General features: G+C 45.4%; 2 protein-coding genes across 2 annotated transcripts in view; one reads left to right on the forward strand and one right to left on the reverse strand.

Annotated features, from left to right (window-relative positions):
• Positions 1 to 2,339, reverse strand: part of plekha8 (pleckstrin homology domain containing, family A (phosphoinositide binding specific) member 8) — a 35,234-nt gene extending 32,895 nt beyond the window's left edge. Inside the window, exons 1-3 of the mRNA XM_063198490.1 lie at positions 2,177 to 2,339; positions 960 to 1,076; positions 472 to 627 (exon numbers count right to left, since the gene is read on the reverse strand). Of these exons, the coding sequence (XP_063054560.1) occupies positions 472 to 627; positions 960 to 1,076; positions 2,177 to 2,216 (313 nt within the window). The 5' untranslated portion in view covers positions 2,217 to 2,339. The remainder of the gene's footprint in view (positions 1 to 471; positions 628 to 959; positions 1,077 to 2,176) is intronic.
• Positions 2,340 to 2,867: 528 nt separating this feature from the next.
• Positions 2,868 to 13,300, forward strand: part of fkbp14 (FKBP prolyl isomerase 14) — an 11,964-nt gene continuing 1,531 nt past the window's right edge. Inside the window, exons 1-4 of the mRNA XM_063197923.1 lie at positions 2,868 to 3,131; positions 3,955 to 4,061; positions 9,341 to 9,492; positions 10,201 to 10,328. Coding sequence (XP_063053993.1) covers positions 3,036 to 3,131; positions 3,955 to 4,061; positions 9,341 to 9,492; positions 10,201 to 10,328 — 483 coding nt within the window. The 5' untranslated portion in view covers positions 2,868 to 3,035. The remainder of the gene's footprint in view (positions 3,132 to 3,954; positions 4,062 to 9,340; positions 9,493 to 10,200; positions 10,329 to 13,300) is intronic.

The raw sequence follows: 13,300 nt of genomic DNA on the forward strand, positions 1-13,300 counted from the left end.
TCTATGTGAAAAATACGCTATCCTGAAAAGGGCCTCGCATCTTAAGTTCGCCCAGGGCCTCGCACCCCCCTTGGGACGGCCCTGTGTGTGTCTGTCTGTGCGTGTGTGTGTGTGTGTGTGTGTGTGTGTGTGTGTGTGTGTGTGTTACCCTTCTCCCTCCTGGTGCGGTGGTCGGTGAGACAGGCCTTGGCGGTGTGTGTGTGTGTGTGTGTGTGTGTGTGTGTGTGTGTGTGTTACCCTTCTCTCTCCTGGTGCGGTGGTCGGTGAGACAGGCCTTGGCGGTGTGTGTGTGTGTGTGTGTGTGTGTGTGTGTGTGTGTGTGTGTGTGTGTGTGTGTGTGTGTGCTACCCTTCTCTCTCGTGGTGCGGTGGTCGGTGAGGCAGGCTTTAGCAGTGTGTGTGTGTGTGTGTGTGTGTGTGTGTGTGTGTGTGTGTGTGTGTGTGTGTGTGTGTGTGTGTGTGTGTGTGTTACCCTTCTCCCTCCTGGTGCGGTGGTCGGTTAGACAGGCCTTGGCGGTTCCCAGGGCGACGAGCCACTTCTGGCGGTCGGCGGCGTTGATGCTCCGCAGGTAGAAATACTGCTCACCGGGAATCAGGAGGTCCACGCGCAGCACGTCAGACGGGTGCACTACACACACACACACACACACACACACACACACACACACACACACACACACACACACACACACACACACACACACACACACAGGGAATCAGGTCAACATGTAGGACACGAAAGGGATGCACTACACACACACACACACACACACACACACACACACACACACACACACACACACACACACACACACACACACACACACACACACACTACTATGTATCTCACAGACAGAGATCTTGATGCTGTCTTTAAATCCTTTCACACACACACACATACACACACACACACACACACACACACACACACACACACACACACACACACACACACACTACCTTGTATTTCGCAGACGGAGATCTTGATGCTGCCCTTGCATCCTTTCCAGGCCTCCTCCTGGGAGTCGTAATAGGAGAGAGTTCCCCCGTCCAGCACGAACCAGCGCGGCTGCCACCCTACACACACACACACACACACACACACACACACACACACACACACACACACACACACACACACACACACGGCATTAGAGAGTCGTAATAGGAGAGAGTTCCCTCCATCCAGCACGAACCAGCGAGGCTGCCACCCTACACACACACACACACACACACACACACACACACACACACACACACACACACACACACACGCACACACAGCATTAGACAGTAGTAAAAGGACAGAGTTCCCCGTCCAGCACGAACCAGCGCGGCTGCCACCACACACATACACACACACACACACACACACACACACACACACGTAACGTACACGTTCAGATGAACGCCTATACATGAAATGCCTACATAGACTGAGAATCAAGTTAAGAGACAACATGTGATAAGTTAAGAGACAAGACCAGGGTCAGCTGGCTGTGTGTGTGGCTATACTGTGAATGTCCCCACTAGAAGTAGTAGGGCCTATATTTACTTAGCTGCATCAACCATGTAATTGCGTATTACTATGTAATTACATCGTAAAGAACTTCTACTTCTACTGTAGTTCTATTGCATACATGTCTGAATGTCGGTGACATAACAGGCGTGGAGCCCCACAATAGAAGCGTTTATACCACTGGCTGCCTCTTGGTCAAGATGATTACGGACACTGAAGTTATCTATTACAACCCCGGAACTACAAGAGCTACAGTTAGCCTTTCACATAATCAACACTATCTCTTTATCGGCGACATGCACTCTGTAAACAAACTGATTGAGATTCGCTGGGGGGGACTTTACTTCGCAGTGCTTTTGCTGACGCTTGAGAACGGATAGAATTACGGCCAGACAGGCAGCGTGATGGCGATGCTGGAAGGCCAAGGCAGGGACTCACTGGGCAAAAGAGCTGATTGTTTGACGTGTTACTTTGTAACTCCGAGTCTATAAACAGCTACAGTGTAGCCACACTAGCCGCGCTGTAATGTATGGAGGATTAGCCTCTTCTTAGCTGCTCTCCTCCTTGGCTAACATGTTCCAGAATGCTAAATAAACAGACAACAACAAAACAACGATAGCCGTGACAGTAACGGCGTGAAGGGAGACAACAGACATACCGCTAATGTAGTTGGTCCACTTATACAGAACTCCCTCCATGTTTTCTTGCTGGCTGGCGACGTTTTCGATGTCACATAGTAGGCTACGAGAGACAACTCCTCAAAAGCTCCCCGTAATTCCACCGTAGATGTGACAAACGTAGTTACCAGGCTTGTAACGCCCTGTCAGTTGGCTCAAATGGCGTAAAGTCTACGTGAATTCTGCTCCCATGTGATCAGACGTAGCCGTCCGGACTGGAGTGACAGCCCCTTGGAATGCTCTCGCAAGTCAGATGCTCCCAATGTTGCCAGATAACAAATACTGGGTTATCGGGGTAAAACCTAAAAATATCGTTTTGGGGGGCTTTTTGTGAGGACATTATCTAACAAGACCCACTTTTTTGTTTCAAGACATCTAACTGGACTGAATGACAACTTTGAAATTATCGTACATCATGTTTTTTGGTCGATAAAATGGACAAAATTACGGTATACAAATACCACACTTACAGTTGGCCTACATTTGGCAACACTACGCTTCCCATTCAACAGCAGCAGCCATGGCCGACAGGGCGGGGCTAAGACTTCACCAAAAATTAGACCGCCCAATCAAATACGCATCTTCCAGATTTGGGGCGTTTCGTATTACCGTCTATACCAATAGCAACCAGATGGGCGGTTACAAAAATCTGCGAAAGGAACGGAACGGGGCTTGTTGAGAAGTTTTTGGAATGTCTGAAATCTTGCATGCCACGTAGTCGGCGCAGAGGAAGCTCATTCGAGCTAACGGTATTGGCATCTTCCGTTCTCTTGATTTATCTCTTGGAGGTTTAGAAGGAGGTAACAGCACTTTTGTGCTGCTTTATAAGTTTGTTAAAAGATGCTGTTGCCAGTCGTGTTCAGTGTGGCGCTGGTGTTGGCCCTGTCGGGTGGGGGAGAGAGTGCCAAACTCCCCGAACCAGAGGTGAAGATACAGGTGGGTGATTCATTCTACAGATCTTTCTACAAAGTTTCTGGGCATTGATAACATTGCAACTAAACTGCAACAATGAAACTACCACTTGTTTTTAATACTTAACAAGAAAAATAGTCATAATTATAATTATATTAGCCTACATTTTCATAAGTTTGTTTTTCTGAAGAGTGGCCTACTAAGAATCCCCCCTGTCCCTTTCGACCATAATAACACTGTGCCCCCTTTTTTGTTCAAAGTCCTTAAATGACCACTAGGCCTGTTATTGCACAACTATATCCTAATTTCTATGTAGGCCATGATGTGTTTTCTTTTAAATAGCAATTCTGTTTTTTTTTACAAAACTATTGCCGTTTTCTACTGTCCCTCCCAGGAATTATATAAAATATGATAAAAACATCAACTTTAATTGAACCGGGTGTTAACTCCAGGCTCTCTCTGCGCTCCCCAGGGACTCTATAAGGGCCTCTACACACTGGCTCCGACAGCACTGCGGAGCACTTTCGCTTCCGACATAATTCGGACCCCCAAACCCAATTTGACACAAACATAGCGTTGATAGTCAATGGGCGGCGCCGACAAAATAGAACTTGTCTCTAATCGCTGTCCGACATCCGCGAATGTCCGTGGACATCGGCGCCAGTGTGAGGGGTTCTGTTGAAAACAATGGAATCGTTTTTTTGGCGAAGCAGTGTGCGGGTGTGCGGAAGCCCTAAGCCCCATATTAACCCCTTGCTCTGCCCCCCCCCAGGTGCTGTACAAGCCCCGTATTAACGCCACCCCCCCCCCCCCCCCCCCCCCCCCCCCCTGCTCTGCCCCCCCCCAGGTGCTGTCCAAGCCGTTCCTGTGCCACCGCAAGAGTAAGTACGGAGACATCCTGCTGGTGCACTACGAAGGCTATCTGGAGAGCAACGGGACCATGTTCCACTCCAGGTGATAACCACACACACACACACACACATTATACACACACACACACACACATTATACACACACACACACACACACACACGTATACACAACGGGACCATGTTCCACTCCAGGTGATAACCACACACACACACACACACACACACACACACACACACACACACATGTATACACAACGGGACCATGTTCCACTCCAGGTGATATTCATGCACACACACACACACACACACACACACACACACACACACACACACATGTATACACAACGGGACCATGTTCCACTCCAGGTGATAACCACACACACACACACACACACACACACACACACACACACACACACACACACACACACGTATACACAACGGGACCATGTTCCACTCCAGGTGATATTCATGCACACACACACACACACACACACACACACACACTCACACACACACACACACACACACGTATACACAACGGGACCATGTTCCACTCCAGGTGATATTCATGCACACACACACACACACACACACACACACACACACACACACACACACACACACACACACACACACACACACACACGTATACACAACGGGACCATGTTCCACTCCAGGTGATATTCATGCACACACACACACTCACACACACACACTCACACACACACACACACACACACACACACACACGTATACACAACGGGACCATGTTCCACTCCAGGTGATATTCATGCACACACACACACACACACAATGGGACCATGTTTCACTCCAGGTGATAATATAACCATGCGCGCGCACGCACACACACACACACACACACACACACACACACACACACACACACACACACACACACACACACACACACACACAATGGCACCATGTTCCACTCCAGGTGATAATATAACCATGCACACACACACACACACACACACACACACACACACACACACAACGGGACCATGTTTCACTCCAGGACCATACACACACACACACACACACATAGGCTACATTACACACACACACACACACACACACACACACACACACACACACACACACACACATTACACACACACACACACACACACATACATACACTACAGAAGTAATATGAGCTCTCCTGGTGTAGTTCCACAGCCTGTGATGTCATGTTTTAGTAAGATATTAGTGTTCTTAATACATTATTACCTAGTCATTAAACTGTGTTTAGTACGATATTAATTCATTATTACCTAGTCATTAAACTGTGTTTAGTAAGATATTAATTCATTATTACCTAGTCATTAAACTGTGAGTCCTGTGAGTCCTCGGCTGTGTCAGCTGTGCAGTATGTGATATACAGTGAGTCCAATATGTATTTGATCCCTTGCTGATTTTGCCGGTTTGCCCACTAATAAAGACATGATCAGTCTATAAATGTATGATAATATGTATTCAAACATGGAGAGACAGAATATCAAAAATAAATTCCAGAGAATAACTTAAAATAATATATTTTAATTTATTTGTATTTAATTTAGGCAAATAAGTATTTGACCCCTCTAGCTAAAGAGGATAAAGTGCTTTTTTGGCAAAGTCCTAGTTGTCTAGCACTGAGGTCAGATGCTTCTTTTAGTTAATGACAATGTTTGTGCCTATAGTAGAACATATTTTTGCCCATTTTTCTTTGCACATTATCTCTAAAACATTAATAGTTTGTGGCTGTAGCTTGGTAAATGTGAGGTTCAGTTCTCTCCATAGAATTACTATAGGGTTAATATTTGGAGACTGTCTAGGCCACTTCGCGACTTTAATATGCTTCTTATTGAGCCACTCCTTCGTTGCTTTGACTGTATATTGTGTATTATGATCATGTTGGGAGATCCAGATATGGCCCACCCTTCAGTGTAGTGGTGGAGGGAAGGACGTTTGCACTCAGGACTGCACATTACATGTCTCCCTCCATCCATTCGTTGACGATGTGAAGTTGTCCTGTGCCTTGGCCAGACAAACACCCTCAAACCATAATGATACCACTTTCATGCATGATGGTGAGGAGGGTGTTCTTGGGATCACAGACAGCAGTACTCTTTCTCAAAACACATTGAATTGTGATAATGCCAAACAGCTTGATTTTGGTTTCATCTGACTACAGCACCTCCTTATCATATCCTAAACCAGTCTGATGTCCGTACGCAAACCTCAAGTGGGACTGCACAGGTTCCTTCTGAAGTAGAGGTACCATGTGTGCACTACAGGATTTTACACCTCTGTGGCATTAAGTGCTACCAGCAGATTTCTCAGTGATTTTGGTCCCAGTAGTTTTGATATCATTGCCTAGTTCATCCCGTACAGCTCTAGGGTGATTTCTTTCTATTCTCATGATTATCAAATCCCTACAAAAGGTCAAATCTTGTATAGAACCCCAGACAGGCTGATGGATAGTCATTTTGTATTCCTCACATTTTGGAAGAAATGCATCAACAGCTGGGTCATTAATTCTCAGTCTCTTTCTTGTGGCTTTGCAACCCATTTAATCTTTGTTCAGGTCTAAAATCGTGTCCCTGATATCATTTGACCGCTCTTTGGTCTTTCCCATGATGGTGAGGTTGGAGTGTGACTGATTCACTCATACTATGGACTGATTCTGCTGATTCAATGTGTCTTTCATTCAGATGACAAGTTGATCGGAAGTGCCCATCTGGTCTGTGGGCCCGGAACTGTAATCAGTTGGCAGGGGATCAAATACTCATTTTCCTCGATGAAATGGAAATAAATTAATATATATTCTCTTAAGTAAATTTCTGGATTTTCTTTCTGATATTCTGTCTCTCCATATTAGAATAGATATTATCATAACATTTATTGACTGATCATGTCTTTGTTTGGCAAACCAACAAAATCAGCAAGGGATCAAATACATATTGGACTCACTGTATGTGGCACAGGGAGACATGGTATAGAAGTGCAAGCTTTAGAAGGAGTGTGTGTGTGTGTGTGTATGCGTGTGTGTGTTTGTGTATGCGTGTGTGTGTGTGTGTGTGTGTGTGTGTGTTTGTGTGTGTGTGGCAGGGAGGGGCTTGGTAATGCTCTTTGCATGTGTGTGGGGTCCAGTCAGTAATATATAGAGAGTGTGTGTGTGTGTGTCTGTGTAGCGAAGGGAAGTAGAGTTGCCCAGCTGGGACTTGAACCCAGACCTTCTGGGGTAGTAAACCGGGGCTCTGACCGCTACACCAAAGAGCCAGGCTCGTTGGCATGTTAGTCAGAACACACCCACAACCCTAGTGATGGTCACTCCATCACACTGCCTTCCCCTTAGGGAAGCGCTTCAAACACTCAAGGTGTCCCTCACGCAACTGCCCATCATGCTTCTCCCATCCAGTGTGCCCCTTCATCAATGCTTCACCCATCACTGGGGTACCTCACACCGGGGTCACCAATCCTGGGGGTCCCTCACATGGAATTACGGCTTACACACTCATTGGCATGTTAGTCAGAACCAGAGGTCGCGTTAACCGACAAATGTCCGTCATTGACGGATTTTTTTGAGAGATGACGGAAAATTCTGAAGTCTGTCCGTCATTTTGACGGATCAATATTCAGGGTGATGATAAATAAATCACAAGTTTAAGTAGACCTACGCCTCTATCGAGTAGAGCAAATATGCATTTCAATTAGTTATAGTTATCAGCGCAGATAATTTCATGCTACTATCGTTTGCCTCTCTCCCTCTCTCCCTGCTTGTCATACCATGCGCCGCAGCTGGGCTGTGCGGCTGGCTGCAGCAGAGCGCGCGCCTCTGCGCTTGCTCAAAATAATGAACTAAAATAACTAAGACGTGGCCACCATAGCCTACACGTGTGACTTCGACTTTGATTCAGAACTATGTGTAGACCTAGGCCTACTACATTTACCGACTATCTGATTTTCTGCCAATGACGAAGTTGTCCCTCTATTGCCCTTCATAGAAGCATTGTTTCATAACTCATCGCTTGAAACATAAACAAATAGGCCTATACGAATAGCATTTGCTAGCCAGAACCTTCACTCAAAGGCAACGCAGGTCTAAAACAGCTTCAGGACATTAACTAATAAAAACGACGGATATTCAAGAGCCTAAATATTACCAGGCAACGCAACTTACAACTTGGCAAACGTTGCCAGAAACGGCTAACCTTCTCTCATTTCGATAGCTGGTTCACCCATTATAGGCGATACATTTTTTTATTCAGACAACTTTACCACGCATCCCAGAGCCAACATATAAGCTGATGGGGCTACGTATAGAGAGGCTCCCTTTACCGTCGCTGATATTTTTCAACAAAGTTTTGCGAAATCTGGTCGTCTTCCTATTGTAGATTTCAGTGCCTTTGTCGACTGCCTGGGCTAAACCTTTCTGCTTCAAGACGGCTTTCGTTTCCATTGTGCATGTGAAGCCCAACGCGAATGTTATTTAACACTTCGCCTTTGTATTACAATCGGTGCATTAATCAGAGCCAAACGAGTGACTGACAACTGTTGGATAAAGCCCTGCACGCGTCTTTTAAAAAAGTGCTTGGTGACCATAGCGCTGAACACTGAATCAGACGCGCGTCATGAGAGATATCTGCAGCTTTTCAAAACAGTGCAATGAGGGGGGCAGAGAAAGTGGAAAGCAAAATTGACTCCATCCTCAAAGTTGGAGAATGAATGTCGAGTGAAAGGGGGTGTATTCACAGCGGTTTACTCTCAATTGGCTGCAATTGCGCATGTGTTGTTCCCGGTGAGGGGTCGCGACCCCCCACATTGAGAAACGAGATGGAAAATTAAAAAAATAGGCGATGACGGATTTTTTTCGACCCTGTCCGTCAAAATGACGGACTGTGAAAAAGTCTAGCGCAACCTCTGGTCAGAACACACCCACAACCCTAGTGATGGTCACTCCATCACAGTGTGTGTGTGTGTGTGTATATTGTGTGCTAATGTGTGCCTGCGTGCCTACATGTGTGTGTGTGTGTGTAGTCGTCAGCATGGTGACCAGAACCCTGTGTGGTTTACGCTGGGCATTAAGGAGGTGATCATGTGTGTGTGTGTGTGTCTACACGTGTGTGTGTGTGTGTGTAGTCGTCAGCATGGGGACCAGAACCCTGTGTGTTTGATGATGATGGAGTGTGATGTGTGCTAACCTGGTGTATGTGTGTGTGTGTGTGTGCGTGCCTGCCTGTGTGTGTGTGTGTGTGTGTGTGTGTGTGTGTGTGTGTGTGTCTATATTGTGTGTGCGTGCCTGCCTGTGTGTGTGTGTGTGTGTGTGTGTGTGTGTGTGTGTGTGTGTAGTCGTCAGCATGGGGACCAGAATCCTGTGTGGTTTACGTTGGGCATTAAGGAGGTGATCGTGGGCTGGGACCGCGGCCTCAAGGACATGTGCGCCGGGGAGAAGAGGAAGCTCGCCATACCACACCAGCTGGCTTACGGCAAGGAGGGGAAAGGTAACACACACACACACACACACACACACACACACACACACACACACACACACACACACACACACACACACCATACCTCACCAGCTGGCATACGGGAAGGAGGGGAAAGGTACATCACACACACACACACACACACACACACACACACACACACACACACACACCATACCATACCTCACCAGCTGGCTTACGGCAAGGAGGGGAAAGGTGACACACACACACACACACACCATACCATACCATACCTTACCAACTGGCATACGGGAAGGAGGGGAAAGGTACATCACACACACACACACACACACACACACACCATACCATACCATACCTTACCAACTGTCATACGGCAAGGAGGGGAAAGGTAACACACACACACACACACACACACACACACACACACACACCATACCACACCAGCTGGCATACGGCAAGGAGGGGAAAGGTAGATGACACACACACACACACCATCCTTATCTTTGACACTGACCCAAAATGACTTGGTTTTGGGCTGGAAATCAGTCTCATCTGGCAACCCTGAGATCAAGTCGGTGTGTTATCTGAACGCTCTGGTATGATGTCATGTTGGTGTGTGTGTGTGTGTGTGTGTGTGTGTGTCCAGGTAAGATCCCTCCTGAGTCCAACCTGCTGTTCGATATCGAGGTGCTTGAGATCCGTAACGGTGTGTGTGTGTGTGTGTGTGTGTGTCAGGTAAGATCCCTCCTGAGTCCAACCTGCTGTTCGATATCGAGGTGCTTGAGATTCGTAACGGGCCGCGATCACACGAGAGCTTTCAGGAGATGGACCTGAACGATGACTGGAGACTCTCCAAACAAGAGGTACACACACACATGCACACACACACACACACACACACACACACACACACACACACACACACACACGTGCCTATCAGAATAAGAGATACAAACACACGCACACAATGACTGGACACTATTAAAACAAGAGGTACATGCAAGCCAGATGGTGTAATATCAATACGGCCCCAAACTTGTGCAGAAGACAAGCTCTAAATCTCTAAACCCATTACAATGTTGCCAGTGTAACTCTTGAAAATGCCATTCTCCTGATCTACCCACTGACCTTCAGATCATTAAAGTGATACTGTCCCATTTTTTTTAAAATATGCTCATTTTGCACCTCCCCTTGAGTTAAATAATAGGGTTTTACCGTTCTACTGTACTTCCAAAACGTTTTCTAGTTATGGCAGTGCACATTTCACCTCCAAGTTAACATTGAGTCCTATGAGACCAGTTAGCCGCAAGCTTGTCTCATAGGACTCAATGTTAACTGCTAGCATGGAGGTATAATTTACACTGCCATACTCAGAGAATTGTTGAAAGTACAGGAGAAAGGTACAACCCAATCATTTAACTCAAAGGGAGGTTTAATATGAGCTTATTTACAGAAATGATACAGTATCACTTTAACCCCTTAATGCACGCTGTACCTCCAGTGGCACGCTGTAATAGTCATAGAAATGTTAACTACTATGACACAACACAGGCCCTTTAGTAATGCACCACGACTTGGTCATTGCCATTCTGGTAACAACAACTGTGTAAATCTCTGTCTTAATGGGTATTAAGATGTGATTAAGTGTGTGTGTGTGTTTGCACAGTGGGTTTACATACAGTGTCCAATCTCGCCCTCCAACCGTGCCTGCAGTTCACCTAGGGAGCACTGTCAAAACAGCGCAGCCCATAAGGCTGGCGCTAATAACTGACAATTGTGCTCGCTGTCGGCTGAAACTTGACAATATTACTGTAAGTTCTGAGAAACCAATGTGGACTTAAATGAAATGTACAATAACCTGGGAGTTATGTCCTGATTTCTTACAGCATTGGCATTTATGAGTCAGGCTCTGCTAGCATCTTGCTAACAAAATTGACAATAAAGACGTATTGTACAAAGATCCAACGAATTTAAACATTCAAACTAAATGCTGTTTAAAGGATAATTTATCCTGCCTTTGGGAAAAATAAAATTAAACAATGATACAAATTCTCTCCCAAAGCAATGGCAGCCTCTGTGGTTGAGCTCCATGGGACCCCATTCATTCCAACTGCCTCTGCGCTCCTTGGCGCTCCTCTGCGCTGTCAGGATGGCGCCACTTAGTGGAGAGTACCACCCGGACAAAATCGCAAGATTCCTCTCTCATACTACCCATAGACCCTCTCTGGTGTTTGTGTGTGTTTTCTACCTAAGAGAGTACTGCTTGTGTTAAGAATTTGAGCACCATGATTACACTGTGTGTGTGTGTGTGTGTGTGTGTGTGTGTGTGCATGTGTGTGTATTTATAAACTTTATTACAGGCTCAGGGCCCAATAGGCAGACACACAACATATACATATAAATAAAATGTGCAGGAAAAAGAAGAAATAATAATAATAAAAAAAAACAGCAATGATGCCAAAGCATATACAGTACAAACTATGTCATGACGGTCTTAAAAGGCAGCCATACCAATGTTTCCACATACAGTGAGTCCAATATGTATTTGATCCCTTGCTGATTTTGCCCGTTTGCCCACTAATAAAGACATGATCAGTCTATAAATTTATGATAATATGTATTCAAACATGGAGAGACAGAATATCAAAAAGAAATTCCAGAAAATAACTTAAAATAATATATTTTAATTTATTTGTATTTAATTTAGGGTAATAAGTATTTGACCCCTCTAGCTAAAGAAGATAAAGTGCTTTGTGGCAAAGCCCTAGTTTTCTAGCACTGAGGTTAGATGCTTCTTTTAGTTAATGACAATGTTTGTGCATATAGTAGAAACTATTTTTGCCCATTTCTCTTTGCACATTATCTCTAAAACATTAATAGTTTGTGGCTGTAGCTTGGCAAATGGGAGGTTCAGTTCTCTCCATAGAATTACTATAGGGTTAATATTTGGAGACTGTCTAGGCCACTTCACGACTTTAATATGCTTCTTATTGAGCCATTCCTTCGTTGCTTTGACTGTATGTTGTGTATTATTGTCATGTTGGGAGATCCAACAATGGCCCACCCATCAGTGTAGTGGTGGAGGGAAGGACGTTTGCACTCAGGATTGCACATTGCATGTCTCCCTCCATCCATTCATTGACGATGTGAAGTTGTCCTGTGCCTTGGCCAGACAAACACCCTCAAACCATAATGATACCACTTTCATGCATGATGGTGAGGAGGGTGTTCTTGGGATCATAGACAGTGGTACTCTTTCTCAAAACACATTGAATTGTGATAATGCCAAACAGCTTGATTTTGGTTTCATCTGACTACAGCACCTCCTTATCATATCCTAAACCAGTCTGATGTCCGTTGGCAAACCTCAAGTGGGACTGCGCAGGTTCCTTCTGAAGTAGAGGTACCATGTGTGCACTACAGGATTTTAAACCTCTGTGGCATTAAGTGCTACCAGTAGTTTTCTCAGTGATTTTGGTCCCAGTAGCTTTGATATCATTGCCTAGTTCATCCCGTACAGCTCTAGGGTGATTTCTTTCTGTTCTCATGATTATCAAATCCCTACAAAAGGTCAAATCTTGTATAGAACCCTAGACAGGCTGATGGATAGTCATTTTGTATTCCTCACATTTTGGAAGAAATGCATCAACAGCTGGGTCATTAATACCCAGTCTCTTTCTTGTGGCTTTGCAGCCCATTTAATCTTTGTTCAGGTCTAAAATCGTGTCCCTGATATCATTTGACCACTCTTTGATCTTTCCCATGCTGGTGAGGTTGGAGTGTGACTGATTCACTCATACTATGGACTGATTCTGCTGATTCAATGTGTCTTTTA

The sequence above is a fragment of the Engraulis encrasicolus genome, chromosome 5, assembly GCF_034702125.1.
Source record: "Engraulis encrasicolus isolate BLACKSEA-1 chromosome 5, IST_EnEncr_1.0, whole genome shotgun sequence".
Classification (NCBI taxonomy): domain Eukaryota; kingdom Metazoa; phylum Chordata; class Actinopteri; order Clupeiformes; family Engraulidae; genus Engraulis; species Engraulis encrasicolus.